The sequence below is a fragment of the Eublepharis macularius genome, chromosome 19, assembly GCF_028583425.1.
Source record: "Eublepharis macularius isolate TG4126 chromosome 19, MPM_Emac_v1.0, whole genome shotgun sequence".
Taxonomy (NCBI): domain Eukaryota; kingdom Metazoa; phylum Chordata; class Lepidosauria; order Squamata; family Eublepharidae; genus Eublepharis; species Eublepharis macularius.
Window position 1 is genome coordinate 17322733 of NC_072808.1, and position 27616 is coordinate 17350348.

Here is a 27616-nt window from a genome sequence, read left to right on the forward strand (position 1 = left end):
CTCCAGTGTTCCATAAGTACTTCTGTATGCCCTTCTCCCATGTTTGCAAATCAAAGCATAGTTGCATGAATTCCCTAATGTATTTCAGTTGACGAGTCTGAATCGGGGCACTTGTTCTCTACATAGGGCTGCCCCCCTATGGATTTAGGGCAAGTCACCAATTTTGCAGAAAATGGGTTTGTGAAGTCTTGTAGCATCAGAGAACTCCATGCTGTAAATTAAACGCAGTGGCGAATGCCCTCCTTCACAAAGCACCTCGCCTTGAAATGTTGCCATGTTTTGATCTCTTGGAAGAGTCTGTCTCCGGGGCACTGGGTGGGCACCAATTGCCGATGCCCGTAGACTGTGTAGTTGGCTTTCAGCCGGGAGCCCCTCACAGCACACTGCATGAAATTGTCCTTCACGAGCTCAAGGGCAAAGGGGTCTGGTAGGGCCTCCATGTAATCCCCAATGTAACCGACGCCATAACCTTTGCTGTTGTGTCCCAGGGTATGAGCACCTACCCAGTGCCAGCCCCGGCCCTGGTAGATGTATCCGTCCCCTCCGATGACAAAGCTGTGCAAGAACAAAAGGTAAGTATCAGTGGAATTGGGGCAAAAATAACTAATGATCCCTCTCCCAGTAACTTCAAGCCTGTTTATATTTAACAACTGGAAAAGGAATGGGGATTCTCCCCCCCACACACACACACACTTCTTCTGGAAATAGATCCAGAGGAGATAGCCATATAGTCTATAGTTAGTCTATAGTTGCAAAATAGTAAAGAATCCAGTAGCAGCTTTAAGACTAACCAACTTTATTGTATCATAAGCTTTCGAGAACCACAGCTCTCTTCATCAGATGCTTCGTCACACACATCTGACGAAGAGAGCTGTGGTTCTCGAAAGCTTATGATACAATAAAGTTGGTTAGTTTTAAAGGTGCTACTGGATTCTTTACTATTCTTCTGGAAAAGCACTGTTTTGTCAGCCTTACCAGGTTGAGGCCAGACGGATGTCCTTTGGGCCGGGGACCACCAGGAGTTGCTTGTCTGCAGAGCGCAACACCCTACAGGGGACGTGATGGAGGAGGCGGTCCCGCAGGTATGCAGGTCCCAGTCCGTGAAGGGCTTTAAACACTACAGACTAACACAGCTAGCTCCTCTGGATCTGTGGTATATGCAGGGCTTTTTTTCTGGGAAAAGGTGGTGGAACTCAGTGGGTTGCCCTCAGAGAAAATGGTCACATGGCTGGTGGCCCCGCCCCCTGATCTCCATGGCGCATGGCGCAAAGGGCAATCTAAACTCCCCTCTGTCTGGAGATCAGGGGGCGGGGCCACCAGCCATGTGACCATTTTCAAGAGGTTCCGGAACTCCGTTCCACCGCGTTCCCGCTGAAAAAAAACCCCTGGGTATATGTGGTCAGCCCATGTCAGGGATATATATAAAAACAATCTATGCACACAATGTATGAGGATCAAGTTTCCTAATATGCACATTTTTTTTATCTTAAGCGATTTTCTAATGACTTGAGAAGTATTCAGTTACCCAGTCTGAAGTGGTGACCCAAACATGGTTTTACTCCTGCATGGAGAACTTTAAACAACGGCAATATGACAAGAAGGTTATCCGGCTGTAACTTCATCCCCACCATCTCCCACCTATTTCCCTCGACCACAAGATCCCGCTTTGCGAAATGCTTCCCCAGTTTATTGCATGCTGCATTACTCACCTGTAGCCGATGTCATCCCAGCCACGGTCAACCTGATGGAAGCGCTGCATGGAGCGCATGTCGGCAGCGCACTCTGGGAAGGTTCGACACGGCTTTCCAGGAGTGTGGGTATGGTGGATGTATACAAACTGCAAGGGCAGAGGAAGCCGAGCTGGTGTTCCTTTGTAAGGCTTGGCCTCCCACATGCACCGTGGAATGATAGCTGGGCACTCTTGAAAGGGAAAACACACAAGTGCTGAGGTCAATAGAACGGTGGGTATGGTGGCCTAGTGGAGAGCGGCCGAGGGGCCGCTGGTACACGGTTCTCAGGGTCAGCTTACATGTGTTCTGTGCTGGACTTTGCAAACAACTAATTCATGCACTCACTAGGCAGGAGTCCTCCACAGCAGGGCTGGATCTATGGTGGCCGGCACTCAGGGCAACCGAAATCCTGGCGCTGCGTGCTGCTCTGTGGCAAGCCGGCTGTCCCGGTGCGCTGTGGAGCTGGCTGCAGCAGCACGGGTGGCTGGGAGGCCGCCCGCGCCATTCGCCTGCCCCACATGACAAGGGTCGGCCGGCTCCGCAGGACAGGGGGCGTGTGGCAAGCGTGCCCCCTGTCTAGCTGCCCGTGCGCTCCCAGGGCTGCCCCTGACCCCTCCATCGATCCAGCCCTGCTTCACACCCCTGGAACGGGGGAGTAGATGCCTTTCCACCCCCCAGGCTGGCAACTCAGGCCCAGGGGTGCTCCTCTGTAGTTCTGTTTGTTGCCAGTTTGGTGTAGTGGTTAAGAGTGGATGAACTCTAATCTGGAGAACCAGGTTTGATTCCCCACTCCAGTAGGACTTTTTGCAGTGGACAGAGTTCAGAGTTCACAGTTCCATATATAATTTTATGAAGGCCCCAAGAGGGTCACCAATGGCATCCTTCTTCTAGTAAGATGATATAGCCATCTCATAACCCCTAATAAGACTCCGGAGAGAGGCTATAGGCGTGCAGCCCAAAGATCTTCTTAATTTCAAACTCATTTGATTGAAACATCATTTAGAAAGGACTGGAAAATCCAATAACTTCTTCAACCCAAATAAGTCAGATACCATCCCCAATTATATTTTCTGAAACTAGACAACTCTTTTTTCAAGATCCTATGGAAGGCCAGTTTGGTGTAGCGGGTAAGAGCGGCAGGACTCTAATCTGGAGAGCCAGGTTGGATTCCCCACTCCTCCGCTCGAAGCCAGGTGGGTGACATTGGGTCAGTCACAGCTCTCTCAGAGCTCCCTCAGCCCCACCTACCTCACAGGGTGTTTTGTTGTGGGGATAATAATAAGATACTTTGTAAACTGCTCAGAGTGGGTACTAAGTTGTCCTGAAGGGCAGCATATAAATCAAATGTTGCTGTTGTCAGAGTAAAGTGATTCTACCCTCATTTGCTCCCCTACACAGGAACGAGGGTTCTCTGAGGCTAGCAAGCGAAACAGGCTAGTATCATCTTTTCCTAGTCACTTCACTTCTCTCTTTACTCCAGGGGTCTGTCATGGAAATATGGATTAGAGCAAATATGCTTAGTGATACACCTGTATTCTAGTGAACTCTGTATGAATTTTACTGTAGTTTTTTTTTTCTAGTATGTTGTATAACTACACAGGCGTTCCTTGGCGGTCAAAGACAAAGGAGTGCCTGTGTAGCTATACAACATGCTAGAAAAAAACTACAGTAAAGTCCATACAGAGTTCACTAGAATACATGTGTATCACTAAGTATAGTGTGCTCAAACCCATATTTCAGTGACAGGTCCCCAACCTATTTAATCCTTCAGAATGCTGTCATTTGGTGCTGGGTGAAAGCCGGTTTGGTGTAGTGGTTAAGAGCAGCAGGACTGTAATCTGGAGAGCCGGGTTTGATTCCCCACTCCTCCTCTTGAAGCCAGCTGGGTGACCTTGGGTCAGTCACAGCTCTCTCAGAGCTCTCTCAGCCCCACCCACCTCACAGGGGGATTATTGTTGTGGGGACAATAACATACTTTGTAAACGGCTCCAAGTGGGTGTTAAGATGTCCTGAAGGGTGGTATATCAACCGGATGTGATGATGATGGTGGTGGTGGTGATGATGGTGGTGGTTGCCAGAGGAGGCAAAAACAACCACAAAATGTCGTGAAGTGAAGGTCATGCATAATTCTAATATTAACTCTTCATTTCAAGCAAGCTCGGGCCATTTCCACACGGCCAAAGCCTCCGGAAGGTTGTGCGAAATTCACGGAACGAAGCATCTTCCATTTCCCAGCACGATCCCATTTAATGGGCCGTTTCCAGACGGCTTACCTGCAGCCGCTCCATGCCACAACGTCGCGGATTGTGCTGGGGAAAACGCGAAATATCGCGTTTTCTCGCGCGAGTTTTGCACAACATCACGCAAAACTCGCGCGAGAAAACACGATATTTCGCGTTTTCCCCGGCACAATCCGCGACATTGCGGCATGGAGCAGCTGCAGGTAAGCCGTCTGGAAACGGCCATGGTGCAATTTCTGACATCATCGTGCCATTAAAGGGGATTGCGTTAGGAAGATGCTTCGTTCCATGCGTTTTGCACGATCTTATGGGTGTGTGTGAAAACAGCTTCTGTTTTACAGGATGCTTTTAAAATGAACATACTGCTTAAAAACATTTACTTGCAAAAACTCAGCCTGAGGGTCTTCTTGTGTGAAAATGGATCCTGCTCCTCCTGCAATTTCTGTAGTTAGAGAAGGATGGCACATAAAACCAGATTACCAATTTGACCTATCTTCAGATGCTAAACCAACATCATGGTACAATGTAGATTTAAAAATTAGGAAGGGCCAGATATGATTTGCCACCTTTTGCTGAATGTTTCAGAATCTCCCTCGCTCCTGGAAATATATATTGAAACAATGCAGAAAATGAAACCTACAGTATTGATAAATAGTTGATGTTGGTTACTAAATATGATATGCAGAGTCTGACAGATTAATGAAATAGTGAGCTAGATCCAGAGCCAGATCTAGGGGCGCGTGCATCATCATGACGTCATCATGCAGGGTGGGACGGCAAGCCGGCCACCCCAGCGCCCAGTGAGCTGTGGAGCTGGCAGCTGTGGGCGGGCGCGCGCTGGGGCAGCCAGCTGGCTTGCCGCACATGCAGGACCTCCCAGCCCTGTGCTCAGCCACCCGCATGGCAAGCCAGCTGCCCCAGCGCACAGCCTCGCCACCGCCAGCTCCATGGCGCACCGTGCACTGGGGAGGTCGTCTTGCTGAGCAGCCAGCTGAGCACAGGGCTAGGAGGTCCTCCGTCTTCACGTGGTTCACATGCCCCGCTACCCTGTGCCACCCGCGTGACAAGCCAGCTGCCCTAGCGCATGGCGCACTGCAGAGCTGGTGGCAGTGGTGGCTTGCTGGCTTGCCGCACGGGTGGCTGAGTGCAGGGCTGGGAGGTCCTGCGTGCACAGCAAGCCAGCCGCCCCATCGGTGGGGCTGGCGAGGGCCACCCAACCCTGCGCTTAGCCTCCCACGTGGCAAGCCTGCAGCACACTCCCGGGTGGCTGGCAGCCGTGCCTGGCGCCCCCTCTTTGGGGGCGCCAGGGGCAGGTACCCCCCCCCCTTGACCCGGTTCTGGTTAGATCATCCATTCAGCAAAACTTACGTTTTTAGTAAAAGGTTAAGTGCAAGTGTCCAATAGTTGGTGGTGTAACTTAACAAGGTGGTGGGCAGAACCTCAAAATGGCTGCTACAGGAAGTCGAGCCAACCAGAAAATATCCGGGAGTGAAAGTTATATCTAACTTTAATAGTAACTCTTCAACATGTCAGGCAACAGCTCTGTTTAACAGGATGCCTTTTAAAATGAATAGATCATAGTTTAAAAATATTTTCTTGCATACACGCAGCTTACTTTCAGTCACACAAAGAAGAGCCTCGTCCTGTGCTGGCCGCTGCAGTCAAACAACTTTTTAAAAAATCTGCACAGACAATCAGGTCTCCAATGGTCAAATCAGAAGCCCTGCTGGACAAAAACGCCATCTGGCCCCACCCACTTTCTAAAATAACAACAGCAACAACATTCAATTTATATACCGCCCTTCAGGACAATTTACCACCCACTCAGAGTAGTTTACAAAGTATGTTATTATTATCCCCACAATAATCATCCTGTGAGGTGAGTGGAGATGAGAAAGCTCCGAGAAGCTGTGACTGACCCAAGGATACTCAGCTGGCTTCAAGTGGAGAAGTGGGGTATAAGGCCATGAATTCTTCTACAGCCTGGCTTACAAGAGAACTCAGCTCTTTGTCCTTGATGCCTTTGAGGAGGAAATGGCTGCCAGGCAGGCTCTGGAAGAGGCAGAGAGCGCTCTCGAGCTGTTCTCTGAGATTCTCCTCACTCACCAGCTGGATACTCAGCTGGCTTCAAGCGGAGGAGTGGGGAATCAAACCTGGCTCTCCAGATTAGAGTCCTGCCGCTCTTAACCACTACACCAAACTGGCTTGATGAGCACCAGAAAAGGTGTCAGCAGCCACCACAAGCACCACACAAGGAACATCTCCTTCACACTTTGATTCACTTGGTCCACATCTGCTTTGATTTGGAGCCAGAACCTACAGAGGACAGTTGCCTGGCTTGAGCCCTTCACTACATTTGTAAACACAACATGGCTTGACAGCAATGCAGCAGTACAGCAATCACAGTACAGAAGTGGAAGGCCCGTGCAGCCCAGCCCTCTGAGATAAATGCACATACCTACGTATAAGGCCATGAATTCTTCTACAGCCTGGCTTACAAGAGAACTCAGCTCCTTGTCCTGGATGCCTTTGGGGAGGAGATGGCTGCCGGGCAGGCTCTGGAGGAGGCAGAGAGCGCTCTCGAGCTGTTCTCTGAGCTTCTCCTCACTCACCAGAGCCGCAAAGTTTTTTCTCCGGAAGTTGCTTCGGGTCTGATTTCCCCCTGCCAGGCCCTCTCCAGCATAGTACTCGCTAAGCAGGGTGCTGATGTTGGGTGGCAGGCCGGAGCTCTCAGCCAAGTACGTACCTAGGATCAGTCCATCCATTGCGCCATTGATAAAAGCATCAGGCAGAGGGGAGGGCTGGCTTGACAAGGTGAATTCATGAGGGGCTGAGAGACTATCCCAGCAGCCGTCTGGACCCAGGAAAGCTGGACTCTGTTCCGTGTGAAAGAGGGAAAGGGCCACGGCGAGGCTCTCGGCCAGTGTGGCAAGGAGTGGGTCCAGAGCGGGGCATGGCTGTAGATCAGTGCCGTTCAAGGGATCCGTGAGCCAAGGTGTGGCATTCACAGTCGCCTCCTGCCTCCTCTTGAGTCCACCTACTATTCCACCAAACAGAGGACGAAGTGACACCGTGGTCCCATCGGCAGTCAAGACTACCCCAGATTCAGTCCAGGAGCCCTCTGGCTTGTGACTGGCCAGGCGTTCGAGGAACGATCTCTGTTTCTCACTTAGGTAAGACAAAGATAAAGGCGCCGGAATCACTGGCATGGGAGAGAGCTGGCAAAACTGGTTCTGGCACCCCAGTTCTTGGAAGAACTCTATTGCAGGCAAATCCAGGCTCCCACTATGATGAGATTCCATGTCTTCCAGAATTCCAATCACAGAGTCCATCCGGAACGGGAGGTCATCTGAAAAAAGAAGTATGGAAAGACCAAAGTAAGAGCTGGCAAGCATCCAATTCAAACAGATTTTTCAAAGGTCACCAGGAGGGCAGAAGTTACAAACGGTTTAGCCCAATACGTAGTTGAGCTGGATGTCCACCCACAAGGCTGGGCTTTGTGGCATGTGATGCCAAGTCCTTGTATGGAATGAATTCAGTTTTGAATGTTTCAGAGAGTGCTAAAACTGGATCCTGTAGCCGTACCAGAACAAGAGCCCTGGCAGCATATGATCAAACATGCTTCACCCTCCTCTGCCCCTCCCAAACTCAACCGCCCAAGTGGCTTGTCCCAAAGGTTTGCTGATATCGTCTCTCTGCAGATACAACGGTCTCAGGTGAGTGTCGGTCGCAGTTTACCTGCATTGGCTCCTGTCTCCAGAGAGGCACAGAGAAGCACGGGCACGAGTGGCAGCCACGTCAGGAACATCCTTGTCCTCGGGGAGAAAAGCAGCCTGTGAGAGTCCCACAATGGAGCCAGTGGGCAGCTGTGAGAGAGAAATCATGGACAGGGGGTTGGACTTCTTTCCTTCCATGCACACGGGGCTTGGGAACCAATGGGGGAAGCAGCAACCTCAGGCTGTGCCCCACATCCTACTGACTAGAGAAGCCACTCTCGGGAGCCAAACAAGCATGTGATTTTTATCCTTGCCCTTGGGCAACTATGCAGGCGCAATGGCTTTCCAGGAACTCACAGGTGTTGAGTCATTGCTGCTCGTGATGTACATGCTCTTTTTTGTTATTCCTGATACGTTTGAGGGTCAATATATCTTCCAAGGTTTCATAGCACGTCAAACTGTATCCTGGGAAAGCTGACACTAGCCTGCTTCCCCCCTCCCCATATAGGAACTTTTCTGCTGTGATATGATGCCTGTCAGAGGGAGATGTTAAAGGGCATTTAGCCTAGCTAAACACACAAACCCGGGCTTCCTTCCTGTCCCGTGTAATTCAAACCCTGCGCTTGGATTGGTCTTGAAACTCATGAAAAAGTTTTCTGTGACATCTCCACCTTTTAAAAGAAAAAAACCAGTCGCAATCGAAAAAATCACAGATGGCCTTATTCAAATTGAATTTACAGAAAAATGGCTTCTGTTCTTCAAATATATTACAGCAAATGATGTACAAACAGAAATCCAACTATACCAAACACTCATTTTATAAAACTGGCCGATTATTAAACAAACACTGTTTACGAAGATGCAATGGCCCACCAACCACAACTTTCTTAAACTAATAAACGGTCTTTCTAAACAATACCTGTGCTCTATGGGTTACAGAAAAGCTAAAGATATAGTAAAACAGAGGATATTAGATATTGCAAGGCAACATGATATAATTAGAACAGAGAAATGGCGAGATCTTTTGGAGCCCCCCAATAGGGTAACACCTATGCCTTATCTCTTCAACCTATCAAATCAGGAGTACAGACGAATTTTCACACTAATGCGAATTGATGTTTTTCCCTCGGCTGTCCTCGAAGGGAAGTTTTAAAAAATCCCTTATGAGGAAAAGATTTGTCCCTGCTGTGAGGAAGGGATAGAATCATTAGAACACATTATATTTGATTGCAAGGTGTATAACAATCTTCGCAAATCTCTTCCTCTTTTTTCAACTTTGCCCCTTACCCATAGCCAAAGGATATGCACTCTGAAGGGTTTCTTTTCAGATAGATGTCCTAAGATCACATTTCAGGTGGCCAGATTTGGTTGGATTGCTTCAAGGATCAGGAAATCCTTGGTGTCTAAGTGAATGATTTTATTGTACCACTGAGAATTTTAAAGTTTATACTATTGTATCATGAATGATTTTACCCAGGTATTGTGAATGGTTTTATTGATGTTTTATTTTCTTCTGTGGTACCTTTTATTGGTGTTTTTGTAAATTGCTGGTCACTGACCTTGGAAAATAAACTACTACTACTACTACAGATTAAGTTGTGACAATACATCACAACACCTTGTCCTTTGAAGCCCCCACCCCAAATATTGAAACCATAAACACCAAACGACCTATCAATAATCTGGCCACTCTTCAGAACGTTACAAAGACTAAACAAAAGTGGACACTGACAATGTACCTCTTAAAAAAAGGTAAGTTATTATATATGTGTTATATTTAATGTTAAGAAAATGTTATATTTGTTGTTAAGAAAATGAAACAAACAAACAAAAAAACCCCCAGTAACTCTGTAGCCACTTTAATTGCTGTAGCTGCTTATAAATTCCCGGGCTTTTCAAAAAGCCCTTCAGCAGTGCTGTGAGCTGCTGTGTAGAGATGGGCATGAACCAAAATATAAACCAACGTTCATGACAAACCAGGCTGATTCGTGGTTCGTGAACCGGTGGTTCGTCAGAGCCCATTTCTGACGAACCGCCATGAACTTTAAGCTTGTTCATTTTTTGGTTCGTCGCTGCAGACAACCTTGCGCCGATCAATCAGTTTCCTAGGCAACAGGGGATGGACTTCCTGCAGACCTTCTGCTGACCTGGAAGTGGCCTTCTCCTGGCCCGGAAGTGACGATTTGCTGATCTGGATGTGAAGTTTTCACGAACCAAAAGAACCGATTCGTGAACCGGGGCAGGTTTGTGAAAGCTCATGGTTCGTAGTTCGTGAAATGCTATGAACCACGAACTGCACGGTTCGGTTTTTTCCCTGTTTGTGCCCATCTCTACTGCTGTGAGATGGAAACTGGCTTCGATGTTGGTGGACTACTGAATAAGGCACACCTTCTCTTCCAGAATACCTAATAACACACTTGGATGGCCCTCTTCTCAAAAGATTATTCAGTGCTCCGCCCACATCAATGCCAGCAATTTTTATGCCAGCAATTTCTACAGCAACAAAAAGGGCTATGGAGTTACTGTTCGTGTTACTGCCCAAGTCATAGTAAAATTAGAGCGGAAACCATCAGTCCATTAGTAGAAAGATTCCCTGGAAGTTCAAATAAAATCAAACTTGATTATCTTTTGTCTGATCGGAATCACCAGACAACACGTCAAGTAGCAAGATTCTGTGCCCAGGTCTACAAGCAACGTAAATCTCATAAGGCAGACTGAATGTATTTTAACCTTTTAAACAACTAATTTATGATGCTCTTATTTTTTTACTCTTATATTTATTCATTGTTCTTCCCCTGTATCCAGTCTCAACTGTTTTTAAACTGCTTTGCAAATGGTTTTATATGTACTGGTCACAGACTGTAATAACAAAACTTGACTTGACTACTGTTCTTGTTTAAAAGACAGGTGGGAATGTCAGAGGAACTAGTAGACTGTTGCAACAGATCGTTTTAACACAACAAGCGGAGGAATCTGCAAGGACTTGAGGCAATACCTTACTTTTCCCTGTATTCCCTTCACACACTACTTCCTGTTCTCCTGCTAGCAATCAGCCTCCCCTTTGACTCTGTGACCCAGATCTACACTTAACCCACTCATCAAGATAAGCTTTCTCCTACCATTGGGTTTTCCCCGCTGCATTGAGAAATGGTTTGCTTAAACCTGCCTGAGCATTACAATGTATCCTTTAGCACCAAATACAGATTTGGGAGCAGGTGACTTCAGGAGTCTGAGACTGGTTATTCCCTGGTGAGTAAAAGGCAATCTTTTCCTATGCAGAGGCATTCCTTCCCACAGCTAAGATGCAACTGGCTGAGTTAAACTGGACTTCCATTTAATAATGATCCTTCTCCTTGCCAACCCTCCTATTAATAAGACGAATTCCTCACTACAACACTGGAATAGTATAAATATCACCAGTTTCCTGCCTGCTTTTCAGTCTATCTGCACAAGACATCTGTCACATGATGAACACGTGTCCGGAGATGCAATGTTAGCAGTTTAAAAAGACAGAGCAGGCAGCAGAGCAAAAGCTTTGCTATACACTGGAGCTGTGCAAAGGGGCTGTGAGATGTCAGAAGGGAAACTTCAGCCCATTAGAACCCCTCCAGGTCCAAGCCTGGCTCTGGAAGGCAGTCCAGCTCATTTCCATTCCTAGCTTCCCTTCTGGTTGCGATCCCACACAGTTTCAGAATGGAAGTGAAATTGACAGAGCCTTGGGGAAGGTGAAGATGAAATTAACAAACCCTCTGAAGAAGATCTCTGCCGGCTCTGTCTTTTAAAACTATACTTCCCCGCTAATATTGCATCTCCCTGCACTTGACGAACACACGCTGAGGTGTCTCGTGTATAGAGAATCTCAGTGCAGATGTTAAAGAGGAGAGAAACTATCAAGGAAGAAGCAAAGAGCCAATGGAGAAAAGGTTATGTAACAGACCAGTTGAGAATTGGATCCAACCCTCTTCCAGTTACCCTTCCCCCCGGCAATCTGGGCAAAATTCTTTAGCCCCATATCTAAATCATAAGGTTAGAACTTTGAGCATAGGACTTCCACTATTTATGCAGACGGTGATGAATTTATAAAAATTGCCTTCATTGTTAACTTTTGGGTTTTCTCTTCATAGAAAAAAAGTAGGAATGCAGAATTAGAAAATCATTCAAAATCGGAAACATGGCGCAAGTAAAAACAAAACCAAACAAATCCCATGATGCCGTGCTGCTGTGTAATGATTCTTTTTTCTGCAACCTGCTTTACTCAAAAGGAGACCAATATGATACATAGCCACAATTGCGGCCTCCCTCCACCACCAATTTAGCATGTCTACGATGAGCTACACGAGATTAGAAACTCAAATGGGAAGATCTAAAAACACTTTGAAATGAAGGGATCACAGCCCAGATGAGTGCCCTAGGTGATGTGAAATAGAGGAAGGAGGTTAGGGGGGTTTAGGAGGGGAGAGAAGTAGAGAACCATCCTGTGCTTGGCTCTTTCTCATCATCAAAGACCATGAGAAACACTCCTGTAAGAAAGCTATCACTTACCTCCTTCCCACGGAGAATAGATGTGCTGCAACTGACACAGGCTGGCCTCGGCTTTTTAGGGATCTTGTATTCTTCTTCTCTGGAACTGCCCAGCCTTACACAAGTATTTCCCCAGCCATGTGACAGATGTGCTTCCCATTGTTTCCACATCTCTAGCAAACCTGCATGGCTCTCTTTGCGTGTAAGTAAGAGCCAAGCTACAAGCGACGCCTGACACAGGTTGGACACTTGTCAGCGTCCCTCAAGTTTTGATGGGAAATGTAGGCGTCCTGGTTTTACAGCTTGGCTCTCCATTACAGCTGCACCACTGCACTGAGGATTCCCTGGTCCTCTACTCTGACTTAATTCTTCAAGGGAGATCCCTGAGTGTTCCAAGGTGCTGTAAAGCTGGACCCCTTGACCCAATTTACTTGAAACTTGGGGTGAGGTCTTTAGTGAAATCTGAAAAATACTGTTTTTTTTTTTTTACTGTTACACCCCTATGCTGAACTTCATTTCCCTTGTTGTTGCCCACTCGCTGGATTTAATGAGATCTTCCCAAAGCTCTTCACAATCCACTTGAGTTTTCACCATTCTGAAAAAATTGGCATCACCTATATATTTGGCGTCTACACCACTCACACACACCCCAATTCACAAACATTCATTCTGTTGATTATGTTTTTTTAACTATTTATAAAAGTGTTTATATTATTTAAATTGTCTGTAAGCCACCGTCGGAAACTTTATTGGACAGACTGAGACAGAAAGAATAGATAGATAGATAGATAGATAGATAGATAGATAGATAGATAGATAGATAGATAGATAGATAGATAGATAGATAGATAGATAGATAGATAGATAGATAGATAGATAGATAGATAGATAGATAGATAGATAGATAGATAGATAGATAGATAGATAGATAGATAGATAGATAGATAGATAGATAGATAGATAGATAGATAGATAGATAGATAGATGATGGATGGATGGATGGATGGATGGATGGATGGATGGATGGATGGATGGATGGATGGATGGATGGATGGATGGATGGATGGATGGATGGGCTGCTTCCACGTGGAGACAATTCTCTGTGTAGCTCTCACTGTTGCTGCAAATCAGAAATGCATCAAAGAAGATGATTCTGCAGGCAAGACTGGCAAGTTCAGAATAACAGAAACAACCCAAATAATATCAATTGATATGAGATGTATTTATGTCCAGGTACAAAGCGTGTCTGAGGACGGTGATAGTTCCAGGCAGATTCTTCTGCATTCGTCTGTAGCAGTAGAAGGAAATTAAAGTCCAGCAGCACCTTAAAGACCAACCAACTTTTCCAGGGTATAAGAGTTTCGGCTCAGAGAAGCGTATCCCCTGGAAAACATTGTTGGCTTTAAGGCGCTACTGGACCATAACTTTATAAAGTTCTTGAAGCTGATAAAACAGGGACTGTTACCTGGTTTCTGTAAGTATGCTCCTACTATGTAATTTCTGCATTATGCATTAAACATTGTCATGTTTAAATGTTTATGCTTTGCTATTAGATTTGTTTCAGCTGAGTTTCAGATTTTGCTTTGGCTCCAAATTTCTGCCATCCAAATCCTATTAAACTGTTTACTGTATGCCCCATCCTGTTGATGGCATTTGATTCATGCTATTTGATTCATGCTTGAGGCTCAGTGAGAAAAGTGAACTATAGATAACAAACATTTCTTGGAGCAGGCGCCTTGCCTTGGGTCTTGCTTACTTTTGCATAAGGGACATTTAATGAGCTCATGTAATTGCCCTACTTTGAATTAATGGCTGACAGTATCATACTTTTTCCAGTTAACCTGTGCTAAACATAGTCCCATAGAGCCAGTTTGGTGTGAAGAGCAGTGGGACTCTAATCTGGAGAGCCAGGTTTGATTCCCCACTCCTCCACTTGAAACCAGCTGGGTGACCTTGGGTCAGTCACAGCTCTTCCAGAGCTCCCTCAGCCCACCTCACATGGTGATTGTTGGGAGGATAATAATAACACACTTTGTAAACTGCTTGTCCTGAAGGGTGGTATATAAATTGAATGTTATTATGATTATTATTTTCATAAAGCATACAATGGAGGCAAAGATCTTCTAATTGTATTTAGTGTGTACTTATATGCACAATGAACCAGACATAACAACCTGTCCTGATACGGGAAAACTAACTAGGCATCTAAGGAGCATGCCTATACCTGAATCAGGCCTTACAAGAGTTATCCAGAGCCAAATGCAGAAGAATAAACAGTGGCAACTGAGCACTGACAATGCAGTTTTCCACCCACTTTTCTTGCCTCAGCCCCCATCGTCAGAACCCCGCTCCCATACACACGAGAAGTCATTAAAAAAAAACACAGGCATTGCTATATTAGAACTATAGCATTAGTGGTTAAGAGCGTGGGACTCTAATCTAGAGAACAGGGGCCATTTTCACACAGCCAAAGCCTCTGGAAGATTGCACAAAAATCACAGAACGAAGCATCTTCCTAACGCGATTTCCCAGCACGATCCCGTTTAACAGCACGATTTCTGATGTCATCACGCCATTAAAGGGGATCGTGCCAGGAAATCGTACTAGAAAGACGCTTTGTTCCATGAGTTTTGCATGATCTTGTGGGTGCGTGTGAAAACGGCCCGGGTTTGATTCCCCACTCCTCCACTTGAAGCCAGCTGGGTGACCTTGGGTCAGTCATGGCTTCTAGGAGCTCTCTCAGCCCCACAGGGTGATTATTGTTGTGGGGATAATAATGACATACTTTGTAAACCGCTCTGAGTGGGCATTAAGTTGTCCTGAGGGGCGGTATATAAATCAAATATTATTATTATGTTATTATTATAACCATCTATTGTCACCATCTAAATGCTCAGTACTAGGGACACTAAGCCAACACCCATAGCCACTTGTAGATTTCCCCATTCTTACTACAAGTCTGAGAAAAATCTCAAGGCATTTAAACTTGGTGAGCATAGAAATAAAAAGTTTATATAGAGATAAACCAGATGCAGTCAATTAGGTAACAATGTATACCGGAGAGTGTCAGCAGAATGCATTTATACCATTCAGTCAATATGTAACAGATTGTTTACAGTACAAACGCTCTCATACAGTTGTATAAACAAGTCAGATCAGAAGTACATGATCTACTGAGAATGATGGATTGACAGATGACAGTTTACATTTAGGAATCAGAGCAGATTAAGGCTGTTTCCACACGGCTTACCTTGTTCCGGAAAACAGCGAAATCTCGCGCAAAATTGTACGAGAAGATGCTGTTATCGCATCTTCTCACAGTTGTATAAACAAGTCAGATCAGAAATACATGATCTACTGAGAATGATGGATTGACAGATGACAGTTTACATTTAGGAATGAGAGCAGATTAAGGCTGTTTCCACACGGCTTACCTTGTTCCAGAAAACAGCGAAATCTCGCACGAAATCTCGCGAGAAGACGCTGTTATCGCGTCTTCTCACGCAATAACAGTGTCTTCTCCCGAGATTTCGCACGAGATTTCGCTGTTTTCTGGAACAAGGTAAGCTGTGTGGAAATGACCAAATAGGTCAGACATCATCTCAAGAAGACACAAACAGTAACCGTGGCTCTGGTAGTTAGCACGACATTCTTGGAATTCGCCCTCTCAAGGCTGAGAGTGGAAGAAACACATGTGGCTTTGTGTGTGTGTAGAAAAACTAGCTGACCGCAACCTCTAATAACCTTTTGGCAGCAATAGCTCAATGTGGCAGCATAAATGGTGCAGAGGTTTAAAGGTAGAAACTGAACAATCTGGTTCAACGTAATTGTGTAGATAAGCAAAAAGGCTATTCGTAATTATTTCTTGTGGGTTTCTTCCCTGTTTGATTACTTCAGTGTAATAGTGTGCCGATAGGATATTTCCAGAATTCCTCTAACATCCAGCTTTCATTTTTAAAAAGTCTGTAGCCCTTTTGTTATGGAGTTATAAGCCCCCTCCAGTGTCCGACGAGTACTTTCGGATGCCCTTCTCCAATGTTTGCTACATAAAGCATACGATTGCATGATTTCATTGATGATTTCAGTTGACGAGTCTGAATTGGGGCACTTGTTCTCTGCAGTTTTTGAGGGGCTGCCCCCCCTATAGATTTAGGGCAAGTCACCAATTTTGCAGAAAATGGGTCTGTGAAGACTTGTAGCGTTGGGGAACTCCATACTGTAAATTAAATGCAGTGGCGAACGCCCTCCTTCATAAAGCACCTCACCTTGAAATGTTGCCATGTTTTGATCTCTTGGAAGAGTCTGTCTCCAGGGCACTGGGTGGGCACCAACTGCCGATGCCCATAGACTGTGTAGTTGGCTTTCAGCCGGGAGCCCCTCACAGCACACTGCATGAAATTGTCCTTCACAAGCTCAAGAGCAAAGGGGTCTGGTAGGGCCTCCATGTAATCCCCAATGTAACTGACACCGTAACCTTTGCTGTTGTGTCCCAGGGTATGAGCACCTACCCAGTGCCAGCCCCGGCCCTGGTAGATGTATCCGTCCCCTCCTACGACAAAGCTGTGCAAGAACAAAAGGTAAATGTCAGTGGAGTTGGGGCAAAAATGACTAATGATCCCTCAAGCCCATTAATAGTCAACAACTGGGAAAGGAATGCAGATTTCCCCCCACTTCTTCTCGTAAAAGCATAGGTTTTTTCGGCATTGTTATGGAAGGATATATAATTTGCTTTGTTGATGCAACTGAAAAACATGCTTCAAAATAAGAAGGATGCTGGCAAGAGGGCGTATGCTAACAAGCCCAGATATCCTTCATCTGTGTGGTTCAACTTTCTCTCTACAGACATGTGTCTGTAAAGTTCTGTCAAGTTGCAGCCGACTCATGGCTACCCCATAGGGTTTTCAAGGCAGGAGACGAACCAAGGTAGTTTGCCATTGCGTGCCTCTGTGTAGAGACCCTGGACTTCCTTAATGGCCTCCCATATGAGTACTAACCAGCCCCCCCCCTAGTTTCAGAGAGCTGATGAAATTGGGTTACCTGAGCCCTCCAGGTTATGGCATATATAGATTTATAATCATAATTAGTAGAAAAATGACTTCTCTGTGCCAGTCAGGAAAGCAGTATGTTGCAACTGCCCGTAGATGAGTTAGGGGTCCCTATTTGTGGTGTGTGTGTGTTTGTGTGTATGGTGTTCCCTCAGTGATTCGTCCTTCTTGCCCCATTTTTAATCGGCAATAATAATGTCATGCATTGCTTTTTTACTGTATTGTAAAGGTTGCAGTACAGGGGCAAGAAGGTTACAGACTAGGTAACCGCGTTAGCCTTCTGGTCTTACGTTTTATGTCACTAGTACAGAAATACCTGAAAGCTTGAACAGAATATTTGTCTCCTTTTTTTCCTTTATTACGTTTTCTTATATTTTGAAATCTGGTATCTGGACTCTCACTACGCCTATTTGATCTTGCAATCTGAAGTGTAGCACAGGCAAAGAGGCAGCTTACCATCCTTGGAGCCTGATAGCTGTAAAATGCGGTGATGATAAATTGCCCCGCACTTGCTTGTACAGCATGGCCACTTGGCCTCTAAACAGCAGTGCAGACATTTCAGACGTATGACTCTGTATTGCAGGAGATACTCCTAAGAGACATTTGTTGGCAGTTGGTGGTTACCTAGTATTTAATTGGCACCTTGGGAAATGAGGGGAAGGGGCACCTCACCAAGAGGATACTTGGGGCAACCATGGAGTTCTTCTGACCTCTCAGGGGCTAAGCAGAAGGAACAAGGAAGGACTATTCCTTCACACATTACCATTCTCTGACTCTGGCCTACGTCTTTGAGCCAAGCTACAAGTGACGTCTGACACAGGTTGGACACTTGTCAGCTTCCCTGAAGTTTTGATGGGAAATGTAGGCATCCTGGTCTTGCAGCTTGGCTCTCCAACTGCTGTCCAATGGACTTTTCAACTGTCACTTGTCCAACATTCTGCCAAGCTGCCTACATTTCCCGCCAAAACTTGAGGGAAGCTGACAAGTGTCCAACCTGTGTCAGGTGTCATTTGTAGCTTGGTTCTCAGTTGTCAACCTGAGTCAGGGATGAAAATGAAATCTGGCTCTCAAGTCATAGTTGACTTACGATGACCCCTGGTGGGATTTTCTTGTTTTGCCTTTGCCTGCCTTTGCAACCCTGGTCTTCCGTGGACGTCTCCCATCCAATTACTAACCAAGGCCGACCCTGCTTAGCTTCTGGGATATTGAACTAAATATTCTTCCAAAAATTTTTTTTTAAAAAAAAGTCTGCACACACTAGGTTTCAGGATAAAGAGTTCTAGTTTAATTTTCCCCTAAGATGCACATTTTCTATTGGAAGGGATTTTCTAATGGGTACTACAAATCTAATAAAGAAAATACTCAGTTATCCAATCTGAAGTGGTAATAACCCAATCAGATTTAATGGAGAACTAGGCTTTATGGAGAAATTTGAACCACAGTAATAGGACCAAAAAGATATCCAACTGCAATTTCATGTCCCACCTACTTCCCTTGTCCATAGGAGCCAACTCTGGGAAATGCTTTCCCAATTTATTGCATGCTGCATTACTCACCTGTAGCCAATGTCACTCCAGCCACGGACAACCTGATGGAAGCGCTGCATGGAACGCATGTCAGCAGCACACTCTGGGAACGTTCGGCACGGCTTTCCAGGTCTATAGGTATGGTGGATGTATACAAATCCTAAGGGCAGTTGAAGCTGAGCTGGTGTTCCTTTGTAAGGCTTGGCCTCCCACATACACCGTGGAATGATAGCTGGGCACTCTTGAAAGGGAAAACACACAAGTGCTGATGTAAATAGAACGGTAGGCATGGTGGCCTAGTGGAGAGCAGCCGAGGGGACGCTGGTACACAGTTCTCAGCTCATATAGCTACTCTGCACATACGTTCTACGTGCTTGCTGGACGTCATGTCAGAGTCAGGCGCCATCCTGAGTTGCTCTCCTACACAAGGGTGAGGCTGGTGAGCAGAACAGCCTTGGAGACTGCTAGCGTCATCTTTTCCTATTCACCTCACTTCTCTTTTTACACCAAGAGCCCCCAACCTTTTTCATCCTGAAGCAACCTCAGAATTCTGACATAGGGTGGTGTGGGTGCAACCACAAAATGGCTGCCGCAGGAGGCAGAACCAACCACAAAATGAGTGCCACAGGAGGCAGAGCCAACCACCAAATGTCAGGGAGTGAAGGTTATGCATAACTCTAATAGTAACTCTTGGACATGTCAGGCAGAAAATTATTATTGTTGTTGTTGTTGCTGCTGCTGCTACTGCTACTGTTGCTATCGCTATCGCTATCGATCATGATCATGATCATGATAATAGATACAGAGGAGTTAGCCGTGTTAGTCTGTAGTAGCAAAATCAAAAAGAGTCCAGTAGCACCTTTAAGACTAACCAACTTTATTGTAGCATAAGCCTTTGAGAATCACAGTTCTCTTCGTCAGATGCATGATGAAGAGGACTGTGATTCTCGAAAGCTTATGCTACAATAAAGTTGGTTAGTCTTAAAGGTGCTACTGGACTCTTTTTGATAATGATAATGATAATGATAATGATAATGATAATGATAATGATAATGATAATGATAATGATAATGATAATGATAATGATAATGATAATGATAATGATAATGATAATACCACTCTTCTAGACAGATTAGTGCCCCACCCAGAGCAGTGAACAAGTTAGTGTTATTATTATCCCCACAATACAGCTGGGGCTGAGAGGAGTTGCTCACTCAAGGCCACCTGCTGAGCTCATGGCAGGAGTGGGATTCGAACCAGCAGAGTGCTGATTCACAGCAGAACCACTTAACCACTGTGCTACAGCAGCTCACGATGCCTTAACAGGATGCCTTTTAAAATTAACACATTTAAAAATATTTTCTTGCATACTTTCAATCACACAATGAAAAAATCTGCACAGCCAATCAGGTCTCCAATGGCCAATCAGAAGCCCCATCCTGTCCCACCCACTTTTCAAAAACACTTGACGGGTACCAGGAAAGATGTCAACAGGAACCACATTGGGAACTCCCGCTTCACACTATGTCTTTCTTCTTCATTCATTTTGTTCGCATCTTAATTTGACTGGGAGCCAAAGCCCATGCGGGTCAGGTGCTCAGCGCTCTGCTGATGGTGCAATTGCAGTCGTCTGTTGTGACGGAACCGTGAGATTCAGTATGGCTAGAGCATCTGGGTTCTTGGATCCCGGGGGCTTACATTACAATAATGTTGGAAGTAGCAAGCAATGTCTGATATACAAAGATGAATACCCTACAGGTGGGTTTTATTAGGGGATAATATCCTCCTTCTTCTCTGCACTGAGAAGTCTCTCTCCTCTTCACTATCTATATGTAGTTTCTAAATAAACTTTTCCCTCACTCTTTAAACAGTACTATGTAGCTACCGCTGTGGCCACCGATTATCAGGGTGTTTTCCAGGGAAAACGTGGCCTAAGGGAGTTCCGAGCAAGGAAAGTCACTTTCCCCCCTTACAAAACTGTAACACCTGTCCTGAGCCCTTCACTGATAGCTGGCTACATTTGTGTTATTTACAGACACAATGTCTGTAATGCAGCAGTACAGCAATCACAGTACAGAAGTGGAAGGCCCGTGCAGCCCAGCCCTCTGAGATAAATGCACATACCTACGTATAAGGCCATGAATTCTTCTACAGCCTGGCTTACAAGAGAACTCAGCTCCTTGTCCTTGATGCCTTTGGGGAGGAGATGGCTGCCGGGCAGGCTCTGGAGGAAGCAAAAAGCGTTCTCGAGCTGTTCTCTGAGCTTCTCCTCACTCACCAGAGCCGCAAAGTTTTTTCTCCGGAAGTTGCTTCGGGTCTGATTTCCCCCTGCCAGACCCTCTCTGGCATAGTACTCACTAAGCAGGGTGCTGATGTTGGGTGGCAGGCCGGAGCTCTCGGCCACGTACGTACCTAGGATCAGTCCATCCATTGCGCCATTGATAAAAGCATCAGGCAGAGGGGAGGGCTGGCTTGACAAGGTGAATTCATGAGGGGCTGAGAGACTGTCCCAGCAGCCGTCTGGACCCAGGAAAGCTGGACTCTGTTCCGTGTGAAAGAGGGAAAGGGCCACGGCGAGGCTCTCGGCCAGTGTGGCAAGGAGCGGGTCCAGAGCGGGGCATGGCTGTAGATCAGTGCCGTTCAAGGGATCCGTGAGCCAAGGTGTGGCATTCACAGCCACCTCCTGCCTCCTCTTGAGTCCACCTACTATTCCACCAAACAGAGGACGAAGTGACACCGTGGTCCCATCGGCAGTCAAGACTACCCCAGATTCAGTCCAGGAGCCCTCTGGCTTGTGATCGGCCAGGCGTTCGAGGAACGATCTCTGTTTCTCACTCAGGTAAGACAAAGTTAAAGGCGCCGGAATCACTGGCACGGGAGAGAGCTGGCAAAACTGGTTCTGGCACCCCACTTCTTGGAAGAACTCTATTGCAGGCAAATCCAGGCTCTCACTATGATGAGATTCCATGTCTTCCAGAATTCCAATCACAGAGTCCATCCGGAACGGGAGGTCATCTGGAAAAAAAAAAAGGATCAAAAGAGCAAAATAAAAGCTGGCAAACATGCAAAGCAGATGGATTTTTCAAAGAACAAAGTTCATCTAAGTTCAAAACTCTTTAAACCAAGATATAGTTGAGATAGATATCCACCCACAGTGATATGTGGATTCCTAATTTGGAATGCTTTTCATTTTAATCTTACATGGTCAGGATGCTGACGCTGATAAGAATTATGGTATGGAAAGAAATTCAGTTAGCTCTTGTGAAACTTTAATTTGTTTCAGAGAGTGAGGACATCATATATTCCTCATGAACTGCACTTCTTCCAAGGATGTCTGTCCACTCCAGTGTTATGTCACTCCTTTTTAAAAAGAAGAAGAAGAAGAAAAGAAATAGCAAGTTCATGAAAGTGACATTTCTGTGCAAAAGAGGCCTTCTCAAAATTAGTACTTTAAAACCAGATTTTCCTATTTTGCTTTTTGCTGATCATAAACCAGTCTGTAAAATTTCAGCTCACAAAACCTGAAAATGTCAAGGAAACACAAGGGAGCTTTATTTCAAAAGCATTGTTATATTTTCAGTTTTTTAAGAAATTGGAAATAGTGCACATTTCGAAAGACAAATGACTTGTGATGTACAACCAAATTAAGCCACTTAGAGCCAAGCTACAAGTGACAAATTGCACTTGCACGGCAAGGGAACAGACTCACGTGTATTCCTCCCTGTTCACTTGCCATTCAGAGCCAAGCTACAAGTGACACCTTATACAGGTTGGACACGTGTCAGCTTACCGCAGGTTTTGATGGGAAATGTAGGCGTCCTGGTTTTACAGCTTGGCTCCCCATTACAGCTGCAAGACCAGGATGCCTACATTTCCCATCAAAACTTGAGGGAAGCTGACAAGTGCCCAACCTGTGTCAGGCGTCACTTGTAGCTTAGCTCTCACTTACGCTCCACTTGATCAAGTGGAGTGCAAGTGGAGCACAAGTGGAACGCAAGTGAACAGGGAGGAATACACGTGAGTCTGTTCACTTGCCAGGCAAGCGTCATTCGTCACTTGTAGCTTGGCTCTCAGGGCCAAGCTACACATGACGAATGACACGTGAACGGCAAGTGGATTGAGTGGAGGGCAAGTGAACAGGGAGAAATGCACTTGCCGTTCAAGTGTCATTCGTCACGTGTAGCTTGGCTCTCAGATTCAAATTGCGTGTTCCGTGGAAGTTAATGGAAGGAAACCAGGCCACAAATTGGATTGTAAACTGGGAGGAAAAAGGGAGGCTGGGAGGAAGAAAAAAAGTCGATTATAAAGCTCCATGCATATGAACAAGGCATCCTTTCCCTTTCCATCCCCCCCCCACCCTTGCCTGACACCGTCTGCACAACTAAGTGAGAGCAATGGAAGCACTGAAGAAGCGCACCAGAAACGCACAAAACTCGAAAGACCAACCCCCTGCGGTGATTGTGAAATATTTTAGATAGTGCTAAAACTGGATCCTGTAGCCGTACCAGAACAAGAGCCCTGGCAGCATATGATCAAACATGCCTCACCCTCCTCTGCCCCTCTCAAACTCCACCGCCCAAGTGGCTTGTCCCAAAGGTTTGCTGATATCGTCTCTCTGCAGATACAACGGTCTCGGGTGAGTGTCAGTCGCAGTTTACCTGCATTGGCTCCTGTCTCCAGAGAGGCACAGAGAAGCACGGGCACGAGTGGCAGCCACGTCAGGAACATCCTTGTCCTCGGGGAGAAAAGCAGCCTGTGAGAGTCCCGCAATGGAGTCAGCGGGCAGCTGTGAGAGAGAAATCATGGACAGGGGGTTGGACTTCTTTCCTTCCATGCACATGGGACTTGGGAACCAATGGGGGAAGCAGCCTGATTCCAGCAACCTCAGGCTGTGCCCCACATCCTACTGACTAGAGAAGCCACTCTCAGGAGCCAAACAAGCATGTGATTTTTATCCTTGCCCTTGGGCAACTATGCAGGCGCAATGGCTTTCCAGGAACTCACAGGTGTTGAGTCATTGCTGCTCGTGATGTACACGCTCTTTTTTGTTATTCCTGATACGTTTTGGGGTCAATATCTCTTCCAAGGTTTCATAGCACGTCAAACTGTATCCTGGGAAAGCTGAGACTAGCCTGCCTCCCCCCTCCCCATACAGGAACTTTTCTGCTGTGATATGATGCCTGTCAGAGGGAGATGTTAAAGGGCATTTAGCCTAGCTAAACACACAAACCCGGGCTTGCTTCCCGTTCCGTGTGTAATTCAGACCCTGCGCTTGGATTGGTCTTGAAAACTCTTTTCAAAAATATCTCTCTCCTTTGTAAAAGGATGAACACTTATCCATATAACATTAGGTAACCTGGAACAGGGGGAGTACAAGGTCACAACTTTCTGTCACTACAATGTGTGGTTATTTCTTTTCTTTTCTTTTCTTGCATATTTTATACCTAAAACTTATTGTTACATCAAAGAGAAAAATAGACAGGCTTCTTAACATAATTACTCATTTCAACATCTACTGTCTAAATGGTTAAGAAAGTTTCCACTTCATATTTCCACGTCATTGCAAAATTGTAAATTTTATTTTCAAAAATGTGTCTTTACATTTTTCTGTCCAATTTGCAATATGTACTAGAGCCTTACTCTTCCAGTGCTTAACACAGGTTATTGTAGGAGCAGTAACTGCACGGAGTATTATACTTTGATATTGATAAGGAATATTTAATACATTATTCGATAAAGAGAGCTCTGAAGTACCAATGGCAAAACCTTTCCCTAATAATTCCTGTACATTCCATCAAAACTTAAGATGATAAAAATCGGCATCCTTAAATCCACAAAACCACAAAACTAAACATTCTCAAAAGCTTTTTGTCAATTATGAAACATTTTGAGAAAATTTGTTTTAAAGCCAGCAGAAAAGATTAGTTCTTGCGTAGTTATAAATTCCTATACTTCACCAGGTTAATTATAACCTAACATGCATTCAGCTTAGAGTGACAGTTATTATTTGGAGAAAAACTGTTTAATAGAACATCATAAGCTCATTGATTATTCTCTTTTTTTAGTTATCTGTTCAAATTCAGTATATGCCCTTATCCCTAGTATTCCTCTAAAGAAGCTTTTAACTTGTACATATTCTAAAAAGTCAATTTACTTGTTACTTTTCCTATATATTTCTTCTGATGGGACAATACTATTACCAATTACAAATTTATTATATGCTTCAAGATCTGCTTTATCCACAGTTAAAGATTGCAGTTTACATCCCTGAAATTTGTCTCAGAAACTAAAGGAGAGATGTCTGGTGAAATTCTATTTCTATATATTTTTGAAACAAAAAAATAGTTATTGAAATGACCAGGCATTCCAATAGAATAGAATAGAATAGAATAGAATAGAATAGAATAGAATAGAATAGAATAGAATAGAATGCTTGGGCATTTCACTTTTTTGTTTTTTAGTTTCAAAAACTAGTTTCTTTTCCTGATGCAGACTCGTGCTCCCAACACCACAGGGGAGCCAGTTTGGTGTAGTGGTTAAGAGTGCGGGACTCTAATCTGGAGAGCCATGTTTGATTCCTCACTCCTCCACTTGAAGCCAGCTGGGTGACCTTGGGCCAGTCACAGCCTGTTTCCACGTCTTACCTTCTGCCGGAACATCGCAGAAGACAGTGTCTTTGTGCACAAAATCACGCCAGGAAGACGCTGTCATCGTGGAAGACAGCGTCTTCTCGTGCGAAATTGTACCAGGAAAACACGATTTTGTGCAAAAATCCCAGATGACAGCATCTTCCTGGCATGATTTCACGCATGAAGACGCTATCTTCTGCAATGTTCCAGCAGAAGGTAAGATGTGTGGAAACGGCCACAGTTCTCTGGAGCTCTCTCAGGGCCAAGCTACAAGTGACGAATGACACTTGAACGGCAAGTGAACAGACTCAGGGCCAAGCTACACATGACGAATGACACTTGAACAGCAAGTGTATTTCTCCCTGTTCACTTGCCCTCCACTCAATCCACTTGCCGTTCAAGTGTCATTCGTCATGTGTAGCTTGGCCCTCACATGTATTCCTCCCTGTTCACTTGCCCTCCACTTGCCCTCCACTCAATCACTTGGAGGGCAAGTGGAGAGCAAGTGAACAGGGAGGAATACATGTGAGTCTGTTCACTTGCCATTCAAGTGTCATTTGTCACTTGTAGCTTGGCCCTCAGCCGAATACACCTCACAGGGTGTTTTGCTGTGGGGATAATAGTAACATACTTTGCAAACCACTCTGAGTGGGCATTAAGTTGTCCTGAAGGGTGGTATATAAATCAAATGTTGTTGTTGTCATTTATTATTATTATCATCATCAGTATTATTATTATTATTATTATAGGGGGCATCCAGGGCTTTTTTTCAGGGGGAACGCGGGGGAATGGAGTTCCGGAACCTCTTGAAAATGGTCACATGGCTGGTGGCCCCGCCCCCTGATCTCAAGACAGAGGGGAGTTTAGATTGCTCTCCGTGGAGGGCAATCTCAACTCCCCTCTGTCTGGAAATCAGGGGGCGGGGCCACCAGCCATGTGACCATTTTCTCTGAGGGCAACCCACTGAGTTCCGCCACCTCTTTTCCCAGAAAAAAAGCCCTGGGGACATCTGTGTTTTAAAAAACATATATTTTAAGGGTTCGAAATGCCTGCTGAAATACAGTTCTCCCTCTTCTTTTCTATGTGTCTGTCATTTAAGTGAGCTTCAGCTGGAACTGGTACCACCACCTCTTGTTCTCCACAGGAATAAGCATCCCCTATGAGAGAAGCTCAGCATGTGACAACCGGGGCTTGGTCAGCCAATGTAGAGGCATCTTCAGTGGCAACAGAGCACAGAAGTTTTCCTCACACTCTTTGCCTCAGCCTTGCATGATCTCCCCCACCCATACACCACTGGAGGGCTTCTTTGGGGCCTTTAACAACAACAACAACATTCGGTTTATATACCGCCCTTCAGGACAACTTAATACCCACTCTGAGCAGTTTACAAAGTACATTATTATTATCCCCACAACAATCACCCTGTAAGGTGGGTGGGGCTGAGAGAGCTCTGGAAGAGCTGTGACTGACCCAAGGTCTCCCAGCTGGCTTCAAGCGGAGGAGTGGGGAATCAAACCCGGTTCTCCAGAGTCCCACCGCTCATAACCATTACACCAAACTGGGGCTCACAAACTGGCAATAGCTAGATCGAAATCAATGTATCTAATTCTCAACATGCCCCCCCCCACCAGTGGATACTTAAATCCAGAGATTAGAGCCATGAACAGAAAAGACATATTTCTACATACCAGAGAACACTCCAGGTTTGCTATACCAGCATAGGGTGTAGCATAAGGGGCCAACCCTCACAGGAATTTGAATTGCCAGAAAACAGGATGAAGGAAGATAATAAGACTTGTCCAGAGAGCTACTGGGAAGCCAGGAATCCTTCAGCAATCAGTTTCCCTTTGACTCCATGACCCTGCCAAGGATCTAAATTTAGGTCACCTCCAGGCCAACCCCCTAATCTAGATCATCTTTTCTCCAGCCAACGAGTTTTCCCCGTTGTTGCTGCTTCTGTTGAGAGATTGTTTGTAGTGATTTGTGGCATTGGTAAAAACAGCTGCAGCGCAACTCCTTTCTGATTTAACCTGACTAATGGGATTGAGTGACACTTTTTTTCTGAGGAGCAACCTGGAATATTTTTGGTGATAAGATGTGACCTCCCCCTCCCGCGGTCCCACCACCTTCCTTCATTAACGGCCTTTTATTTCCCTGTATCCCTGTACTCAGCTAAAATAAAACGTTGATCCAGTTCCGTTTTCTTCTA

At 45.5% G+C, this 27616-nt stretch overlaps 1 protein-coding gene across 1 annotated transcript in view; it reads right to left on the reverse strand.

Annotated features, from left to right (window-relative positions):
* The window catches only part of PGLYRP2 (peptidoglycan recognition protein 2), a 37136-nt gene continuing 9520 nt past the window's right edge, over positions 1 to 27616 (reverse strand). Inside the window, exons 2-9 of the mRNA XM_055003864.1 lie at positions 23437 to 23564; positions 20903 to 21793; positions 18809 to 19019; positions 16432 to 16767; positions 7709 to 7836; positions 6429 to 7319; positions 1710 to 1920; positions 1 to 555 (exon numbers count right to left, since the gene is read on the reverse strand). Of these exons, the coding sequence (XP_054859839.1) occupies positions 219 to 555; positions 1710 to 1920; positions 6429 to 7319; positions 7709 to 7836; positions 16432 to 16767; positions 18809 to 19019; positions 20903 to 21793; positions 23437 to 23564 (3133 nt within the window). The 3' untranslated portion in view covers positions 1 to 218. The remainder of the gene's footprint in view (positions 556 to 1709; positions 1921 to 6428; positions 7320 to 7708; positions 7837 to 16431; positions 16768 to 18808; positions 19020 to 20902; positions 21794 to 23436; positions 23565 to 27616) is intronic.